Raw genomic sequence first — 10105 nt, 5'->3', positions numbered from 1 at the left:
TCCTCTTTGCCTCAGTTTCCTCATTGGTAAAACCAGCTGGAGAAGGAGATGTCAAACCATTCCAGTATCTTAGCCAACCCTCCCCCCCCCCAAGGGGTCATAAAGAAGCAGAGGTAATGTGGGAGTACATTCGAGGCATCAGGGAAAGCTAGTGCAGAGGTCTAGAGAGGCTTGATGGAATACCCTGTGAGAAAGTATAGGGTAAAAGTTGTGTTTTGCAGTCATGTCTGACTAATGACCCCATTTGGGGTTTTCTTGGCAGATCCTGCAGTAGTTTGCCATTTCCCTCTCCAGCTCATTTTACAGATGAGGAAACTGAGGCAAACAGGGTTAAGTGTCCAGGGTCACACAGCTCCTGTCTGAGGCCTGGATTTGAACTCAGGAGATAAATCTCCTGACTCTAGGTCACTTTATCCACTGCACTATCTAGATGCCCAGGGTAGAAGTTAGTTCCAATTTTTCAGATGAGAAGCCTAAAGCTCAGAAATGTCTCCTTGGGTCAACACAGCTAGTAAGTGGTAGAACCCAGAGCCTTTGACTCTAAATTCATCATTCTTTCCACTACTTCATGCTGCTAATGTGTCTAAATTAAGTTCCAACTGTTTAGTTTAAACGGAATCAAATAAGAAAAGCTAGATGGTGTATTGAGGCAAATTGGGATAAAAAAAAAAAAGTCCTGGCATCCAAGTAAGAGGCCAGTTAGCTGCTACCCTCAAAACACTGGTCTTGCTGACATTTGCTACAAGTGCCATAAGGACAGGTAAAATGTCTTTAAGAAAGTGGGTACTGGGAAGAAGTGACCAAATGCTAGAGTGGACTTGAGAAGCTGCGGGAATCCAGATGTTTATAATGTACACTGTGAAACGAAATTTGAGGTCATCTGCAGTCAGATATGGTGGGGAGACTGGAATGTCTTCAGAGGGGTAGGGAAGTGAATGTGTAACACAGGAGTCTATGGCTAGGCAATCCAGAAGGGAGGAATAGCAAAGTTCTGCACAGTAGCCTGTGCAGAGTTAGTAATATGAGCTCTATAGCCAAGGTTTTGCAGGGCCGCTGTCACAGGCAAAAGGTTCCTGCCATTGGGTAGTGTTTTCCCGCAGGCTTAGGATCTTAGGTAAGCTTCTCCATCTTCCAGAGGCCCACAGTCATTGCCATTGTCAAAGACGACCTCCACCCCCACCCCATCCCCCTTTTCTAAAGCACAGCAGTTCCACTTCCCCCGGCGGGGGTGGCGCCTTTGCCGTGCGTGCAGCAGCCAGGCAGCCAGGCCGGGTACTTGCCCCTCCCCGGGGTCAGTGACAGCCACTCTTAGCAGCGAGCTGCCCCTCGGTTGCTCTCTCTTCTCCTTGCAGGTACCGGCTTGCTACCGTGCACGGGGAGCCGCCGAGGAGGGTCACGGAGATGTCCCAGCCATGCCTCCGCTGAGTTTCGGACCCGGTCGCCTCCGTCTGTGACCCGGGTGAAGAAGAGGGCACGAGGCGCCGCCCCTTAACAGAGCGAGGTTCCAGAGCAGGTGGCCCCGGCCTCGGCCCGAGCCATGGCGGACTTCTCGCCCGCGCTGCCCCTGCGGGAAGGTGGCCCTCGCGCGGCCAGGCAGCCGGCCCTGGCTCCGGCTCCTTCGCCACTTCCTCCACGCTCCCAATCGGGCTCGGAGTCCGAGGAGGCCGAGCTGTCCCTGAGCCTGGCCAGCACCAAGACCCGCTCGTACGGCAGCACTGCCAGCGTGCGGGCGCCCCTGGCCGCCGTCGTCTGCGAGCGCCAAGTGCAGCACCGGGTGTGCGCCGGGGACACGCTGCAGGGCATCGCGCTTAAGTACGGAGTCACGGTGGGTGAGAGTAGGGAGCCGAGGGCTGGGAGCTGGGGGCTGAGAGGGAGGGAGGCAGGGCTGGGGTAGGGAGACCCTTTCGCCCTGGCCTGACATGCCCGGGATCCTAGGAGCAAGGAGGTGTGGAAGAGGAGGGGGAGGGCTAAAGCGAGGACCACCGGGCAGGGAAGAAACCACGATGGACAGGTTACCGAGCCTGTGATTACAAAGGGTATTTTAGCTGATTGGAGTAGCCGGGGATGATGAATGAATCAGGGCTCCTAATGAAATCACCGAATAGTAGTCCGAGTACCCATGAATGTGGGGTGTCAAGCTGAAAACACGGTCCATGCCCTCTTGTCGAATGTAAACCAGGATGTCTGTAGGAATGGGGGCTACTTGAACGTGATTTTCAGGCGCAGAAGCTGAACTGCTGTGTTTTCCTCTCTAGCAGAGCCGGGGCAAAGAGAATTGTTCAGAAAAGAATTTAGATTGTTATTGTGATGTACTTTTTTTTTTTTTAATATAGAAGCAGGGTGTGGCAGTGAGTCAGTGATAGCACAATTGTCCCTGCAGATAATTCGGTTCAATAGACTGTGCTTCTTAATTTAGATGTGAAATTACAGCCCTGGGCTTCCTAACAGCTGAGAATATGACAGACACCTGTTGCTAAGCAGCAGCCAAACGCTGTGGTCCAGGTGAGCATAGGGGTAGCTGTGTTTATTATAAATTTATCACCTTCTGAATGTCTTGAGCATATTAAGTTACAACTTTGGAGAGAGAAGAGGGAGACTTCAGGGAATATATTTTTAGACTACGAAAATTGTTTTTTATAGATCGAGTTTCCATTGTTGGTGAAAGACTTTTTTTTTCCTTCCCAAATCTTTGTGGATCCCTTTTCAGTGTTCTCTCCTGAAATACCTTAGAAACACGAGAAGAAAAGAGAGTAGATGATCTTATCGTCTGTAGATGATAAGTAGATGAGACTATCAGGGGCGTCTAGGTGGCGCAGTGAATAGAGCACCTGTCCTGGAGTCAGGAAGACCTGAATTCAAATTCGGCCTCAGACACTTAACACAAAAACTATCCGTGTGACCTTGGGCAAGTCACTTAACCCCAAATGCCCTCCAAAAAGCAAAACAAACAAACAAACAAATAAATAAAATGAGGCTGTCTTTTCTTCACCAGACCAAAGAAGAGAAACAGAGTAATCTGTGTTGCATACTTGTATGGGTATATATTTACCAATCTTTTCTCTGTATCATTTAACACATTCTAGTGTGCTGTGTATCTAACATGCTGTGAGGATACTTGATAATCAAATGAGCTCTTTATTGGGTCTGTAGCGAGTTCTCTTCAAAGTGTCATAAAGTTCAATTATGCTATCTGGATTCCCCAGGGCTGGTTTTGGGGTCAGGGCCAGAGGAAGTTTAGAAATCTGCCAGGTCACCCCAAATATCTGTGTTGAAAATCAGTTTGTAGAATGGGCCCTCTTTGATTGTGTACGACCATAATGAAGGCTGAGAAATTCATTGGCATTATTAACAAGGTGCACACTTATGCACCTTGGAGAATTCCAGAGGGTGCTGTTAATGAATGAAAACTAGCCAAGACATGCTTTAACACACTGGATTGTCCATGAACAAGACCCCTGTGTGTGTGTGTGTGTGTGTGTGTGTGTGTGTGTGTGTGAGGTCAAAACTATCTTCATCATCATCATCATCATAATAAGATCTTTAAATTCCAAATATGGTAAATATCAATAGATATAACCCATAGAAACAAAAAGCTCTTGGGAGGTCCTTAATAATTTTAAAAGCATAAAGAGGTCCTGAAACCAAAAAATTTGTGAACTGCTCCTCCAACAAAAGATTCTCTGGAATTCCACTGTTGGTCACTATACCACTAGTCAAAACTTAAGAGTTTTTTTTTCCTTTAAAGATCAAGACCTTGGAATAGCCCTTAACATGTATTTCTCTGTTGTGGATTATCCTGATAACCCACAAGATAGCTATTTAGAGTACAGAGTTACTTTAATATGAAGAAATCTTAGGATATGTGATATGTTATATATCTACATGTTATATAAATATTTATGATATATCTACATATATTATATGATATAAATAGGCATGGTACATAGGTTAGTTATCCTGCTTGATTCACCTTAGTACAATGTTATTTTTTCTCTGCATCACTTCCTAATTCCATCCTTAGTTTTATACTTTGTCTAAATTAGAACCCTCCTCCTGACCAAGAAAAACAAAGTCTTTCCTCTGTGTTTGTGTGCATGTGTGTGTGTGTGTGTGTGTGTGTGTGTGTGTTTTCAAGTCAATAACCATTTTAGGTCTACTACCGTGTTTCCCCGATAATAAGACACTGTCTTATTAATTTTTTTGGACAGAAAAACACCAGAGGGCTTATTTTCAGGGGAGGGCTTATGTTGTTCTGCCTTAGCTCTCCTCCACGGCACTGCTCTCAATGGCGCCAGCAAACAAATCACTGGGGAAGAACAGGATGACGCACTCACTGCTGCAGCTCTGATTGGATGCAGCTCGGAGCAAGCGTGCGTTTCAGGGGGGGGGGGACGGTGCATACAGAGGGTACCGTAATGTAGCGTGTAGCACAAGGGATCACTTTCACTACAGTAGCAATCTCAATAGGGCTTATTTTTGGGGGAGGGCTTATTTTAGAGGAATCTTACACAGTAAGGGGAGGGCTTATTTTCGGGATAGGTCTTATTATAGGGGAAACACAGGGTATGTGCAAGGCAATAATAGGCCCGCACTGGGGATACAATGCGGGGGCAAAAATGAAGTAACATTTGCCCTCAAGGAGCTTACAATCTTACTTTTTTCCAGGCCTGACTCTTGATTTTAGACTGGACTGTATTGTAGGCAACTAGGTGGGGATGTTCCCCAAACAGAAATCCCCCTAACATGGAGTCTGACTGTTTGAATCTTTGTCTTGGGCACACTATCTTAAGTCAGCCTCCTTCAGATGTTTCTTGCTCTGAAACCATTCCTAAACTGATTTACCTGCTGGCCAATTAATGTATTCCTTGATTATTATAAATTCTCTTATCCCAATTTCTCTGCCTAGATCCTACGAATCTTTATAGCCCTTTTGCAATTCTCTTATGTTGGAGATCTGGCTCTGTATTCTCTTTTTGACTCCAAAAATGTCAATCACTATTATACTCTCCTTACATTAGCTTTCTCAGAGCTCATAATATACACTTAAGATTGCTTGGAGCTATGGTAAGAAAAAACAAAAAGCAAGCCAAAAAACCCAGGTTACAGTAGATTCCACAATTAGCTTGTAAGTGCAGACCAAGGTTTTTCTACTTTCTGTTTCTTGAGGGTGGAGTCCATATCTGGGAAGACACTGTTTATATTCTAAACTGGAAAGGGAAATTTGTTCTCAGTAAATACTTGAAGGTTTTTGTTTGTTTGTTTTTTGTTGCTTAGTGGTATAGTTCACTTTTCTCCTTAAGATAATTTAGTTGTAAAAAATATTTGGATTTTAAATATGTTTGGCAATGGAGTAAAAGACAAAAATGTAAATAGATTTGTCCTTAAGGAACTTAAATCCCATTGAGGGGATAAATTTAGTATAGGACCTTTTAAGGTTTTCTATCAAACAATTCATCTTGTTCCTATCAGAAGCCTGTTAGAGATCTGTCCCAAAACTAGTCAAGGCCTTTACAGAATATTCTTCTGGAGAGCAAAAATACTTTCCAGAGAAAATCTCTATCTTGGGCTCATCTTTGCTGTTCGAAGAGAGATATTTTATCTTAGGTCCGCTCCTAGGTGAGACTTATCTGTGCATCTCAAGGAACTCAGCCCTTGCCTAGCATACATGTATTGTTCATTTGTACAACTTAGGGGAATTATCCTGTGGTTTCTGAGCACACATAAATTATATTTTTATGCCATAGGGTACCCAGCTTCAGATCTCTATTTTGACCAACTCGTCTTCCTTAGAAAGGAATGTAGAAATCAACTTTCAGGTACTGTTCCTTACTGTTAAGGTATCAGGTATTTTTGAATTACAGTATCCAGTAAATTGGCTGGTTTATAGAATGCTGACAGAATGAACTCCCCAACCCTGACATTACTTTGAATTACCTTGCAGCTTTACAATTCTTTGACCTTCTTTTCAATATTTTTATAATGTCCTTATTTTTATTCTCTGAGTTTACTTCTAAAATAAGGAAGTTTACAGCCTAAAAATATTACAATGCATATTAACATATAAATATCTTTTTAAAATATCCCTTTAAAAAGTGATAATAACAAACTCATATTTAACAAACACACATAACAACAATATATAGTCTATACAGTAATAAACAATGAATAGTTACATGCAACTAATTAGCCTAAAAAAAACCAGATTAACTACTGTCATTAGTCACTAGCAACATTATCAGTCACTTTACATCTATGATTATAAGAAAATTTCTGTGGCTAGGAAAATAAATATTAAAATGCTAGCTATTAAAAAGTCAGACCTCAGCCCACATGTGTAGCAGTATTGTATATTATATTAGCAACTGATCCATTCACTCTATATGCACAGGTACATCCAACCAGAAACCAAAATACTTCCACGTTTGCTAAATTATTGTGGTAGAAATATTTTTCCTTTTCTGGTTTTATTGCCTAGATTCATTCTTACTGAAGCAGAGACTTTGAAAGCAGATTACTTAAATAAATGTTAACTTTGACAGGTATTAAGAAATCAAGAACTATATTTTACCATTCTATAGGTGACCCACAACATTCAATTGAAAACTGATGATATTGGGAATCCTGAAACCTGAGCAGTAGATCCCACATGTGTCATTTTTTAGTGCATGTGTACAACACCATCAGAAATGATACCACAGGCTTTGCACCATATTTACTAATGTTTGGTCATGAACTGCACCTACCTATTGATTGAGCTTTGGAATCTCAGAGGATAAAAAGCATGCAGTTACAATCAATGCATTTTATGGTTGAGAGAGAAGTTGAAGAAAGTTTACCAACTACCTATGACCTTAGCTCAGAGAGACTGGGGGGGGGAGGAAGAGGAATCAATAAGATATGATATCTGTGTTAATTTCCAAAAAGCTCCAACAAGGTGACAAGGTTGTTGTTTTTTTTTAAGAAAACTTGGTCAAGTCAAATTGAGTCAAGAAGCATTTATTAAGCTCTTACTGTGTGCCAGGCACTGTGCTAAGTGCTGGGGATACCAAACTTAAGTAAAGAGAAAGGCAGTTCTTGCTTTCTAGGAACTCATTCTAAAATGGGAAGATAGTACATAAAAAGTAATTGAACAACTAGAGGTAGGGGCATGGTGACAAAGTCCTGGGAATAAATGATGGTGGCCAAGTAACCTACAAATTAGCAAATATCCAGAGATCGATTCCTTTTCAAGTTGTCGAGAGATTGGACAACTTAACCAGTATATAGAATAACACCAGAGAATGAAGGTTCTATAAAAATAATTTACAGAAATGATCAATTGCCCATAAGAAAGCTAACTGGACTCCATGAAGAGTAATATAAAAGTAATGATGAGCAAGCTAAGACTTTTGGGAGAGGTTATTCACCATTTATATCCAAACTATCTGAGTTAAACAATAGCTAAGAAAAGAATGCTTCTAGTGAGGAAGACACTATGATCAGAAACCCACCAAAGTTGGCTAGGCCTGAAGAAGAGCCCAGTTCAATTAGTGTTGGGGGGAGCCAGTGAAGGAAGGCAGTGTCCAAACAGAGACCTATTTCTTTTCCTATATACAATTGTATTTGTAGGGACATCTAGGAGGAAAAAGACTATCTACAAAACTTAGAGATAATTATATTCCGTCTTCACTATCAACAACGAGAGAGAGAGAGAGAGAGAGAGAGAGAGAGAGAGAGAGAGAGAGAGAGAGAGAGAGAGAGATCTGTAGAGGTCTAGAACTAGAACCATTATATCTCTAATTACTAACTAAACTAACATGATGTAGAATAAACAAGAGAAATGGTTATTTATGAATTTAGAGGTAATTCTTGCTAATGAATTGTATCCAGTGCTGCTTTGAGATTTTTGATGTGTATATAGTGTTTTGTTTAACTATTACTATTATTACTATTGCTAGAGTTTTATTATTTTTCTTCTTCTTCAAAGGAGCCTGTAAAGTGGTGCTTTCCATTATGTTATGTGTACTGCATACAATATTAAGGTGGATTTGGTGTACCTCCAAAATGATCTTTAGGGGATTGAAAATTGTTGGCCATGGGGAGAAATGTAATATCAATTTTATGAGGCTCTCTCAGAGAGACTACAGATACTGTTGCTTTATCTTTAAAAGATGCATGGGGGAGGGGGGGGAGTTGCTAGGTGGCACAGTGAATAGAGCACCAGCCCTGGAGTTAAGAGGACCTGAGTTTAAATCTGACCTCAGACACAACACTTACTAGCCATGTGACCTTGGGCAAGTCACTTAACCTCAATTGCCCTGCCTTCCCCCCTCCAAAACAAAAATGAGAAAAAGAAAAAAAAGATGCATGGGATGGTAGTTTTAACTGTTATTTTGAAGACACACTGTGATGATTTGACAAGATGGACAATCCTTTTTTCTTGATGGAACAAAAAAGATCATACATCAGTGTTTATAGGTGTATACACATAAACATATATAAAATATATGTAGATGTAGACATATAATATGTAGTCAGGGCAGGTATGCTGCACTGATTTTATTTCAAGTCACTTATTCTTACTGAGGCCCAGTAATCAGGCAGGAGTGCACTAAGTGAAAGTGAAATGAATAAGAAATGAATAAGAAACTGGGGCAGCCCAAGCCAACAGTCTGAGTCAAGCTTGATTCAGACATTTCTCTGCCTCCAGTCAGACCAGAGAGGAGGATAAGTACTATGTAGATTACTTAGTGTAATATTCATGTCAGAAGAAGTTCTCATTCTGACATGAAGGGCCTAGATGCATCTGGGGGAAATTATTCACCTTTGTGGGTCTTTGTTCCCACTCAGAAAATCTGGAAACTTCTCTGTATGACACTGTCTTTTCTGATCTGATCCCCTTAATGTTAATCTGAGTTTACCTTAATTTACCATATATATGTTTTGTTTGGGCATAATTGTTTACATTTTTTTCTCCACTATTAGACTGTAAATGCCTTGAGAGAAAGGGCTGTTTCTTGTCTTTTTTTTTTTTCTCCAGTAGTAAGAGATTTTGGTTTATACACAGTGCCTGGTACTTAATAAATGCTTCTTGACTGACATCACTTAAGGCCCTGTGACTTCAGTTATCAGGTTCAGACATTATTCCTAAAATGCATTTGTAAATGGTTACCTATTTAGGGAAAAGGAAAAGGAAGGAAATTTTAGGGTCTTTACTTCACCTAGATTGTTTTCATAGCACAATACTGGTCACATAGGAATCTCTGAATACACATTGATTGTTAATGGCGAAAGCAACATCAGGCCTTGTTCCTTGTTCCATTGTTCCTTCCTCCCTCGAGGCTAGCTTAGATTCAAACCTTCCAGGGAAACTGACTCTCTCCAGGCAGCTATTGAGTGGTTAGAAAAGACTGCTATTTCTTGTTGGAAAACAGGGAAGAGAAACCCAGGGTGTAGAAAGAGAGAGTCCTAACCAGAAGCAATCAGCTTCTTTGAACTAATGTAGCACTTTCTCTAAATCTTGCCACACTTTCACTTTCTATATTGTATTATTACAATTTCATTTTGGTGTTCCATGCCTTACCTTCTCTATTTTAGGGCATTAGGGCAGGGCCTGGGTCTCTTCTTTGTATCTTCTGAACTTCTTTCCCCTTCACCCTGCCCCTGTGCCTTAAATGTGTGTGTGTGTGTGTGTGTGTGTGTGTATTATCTATATATCTAAAATAAATAATTCAGTTTGAGGATAATGATGTCCAGATCCAGCAGGGGACACCTGGCTAATGACTCAAATTGTCTTTTTATTAAAAATTCCCTAAAGAGTAAATAGATTCTTATTTTTTTTTAAAAAAAGGCTACATGAGAGCACATTACCTAATTATCTCCTTATTAATGATAAGTTACTTTTAAGTCATCATTGATAGTACTTACTCTGTTTCACCATAATTTGGCCATACTAATTTTTTTTTTTAAATTACAATACTTAGCATATAATGAGGGTACTTTCCAGGAATCAGTGAATCAAAAGTCCTTAATGAATCCACTCAAATGTAGCACAGGACTGTTCAGGATCTTATTTAGGGGTGTGTGTGTGTGTGTGTGTGTGTGTGTGTGTGTGTGTGTGTGTGTG

The 10105-nt window shown here is 41.0% G+C and overlaps 1 protein-coding gene across 1 annotated transcript in view; it reads left to right on the top strand.

The window, feature by feature from the left end:
- The first annotated feature begins 1276 nt into the window (after positions 1-1276).
- LYSMD2 (LysM domain containing 2) overlaps positions 1277-10105 on the top strand; it is a 16423-nt gene continuing 7594 nt past the window's right edge. Inside the window, exon 1 of the mRNA XM_069098057.1 lies at positions 1277-1825. Coding sequence (XP_068954158.1) covers positions 1538-1825 — 288 coding nt within the window. The 5' untranslated portion in view covers positions 1277-1537. The remainder of the gene's footprint in view (positions 1826-10105) is intronic.

The sequence above is a fragment of the Petaurus breviceps genome, unplaced genomic scaffold, assembly GCF_028583685.1.
Source record: "Petaurus breviceps papuanus isolate PSGF00001 unplaced genomic scaffold, PetGlider_PUasm1.0 37, whole genome shotgun sequence".
NCBI lineage: Eukaryota > Metazoa > Chordata > Mammalia > Diprotodontia > Petauridae > Petaurus > Petaurus breviceps.
The sequence above is the reverse complement of the archived record's forward strand: the minus strand, read 5'-3'. Positions and strand labels throughout refer to the sequence as shown.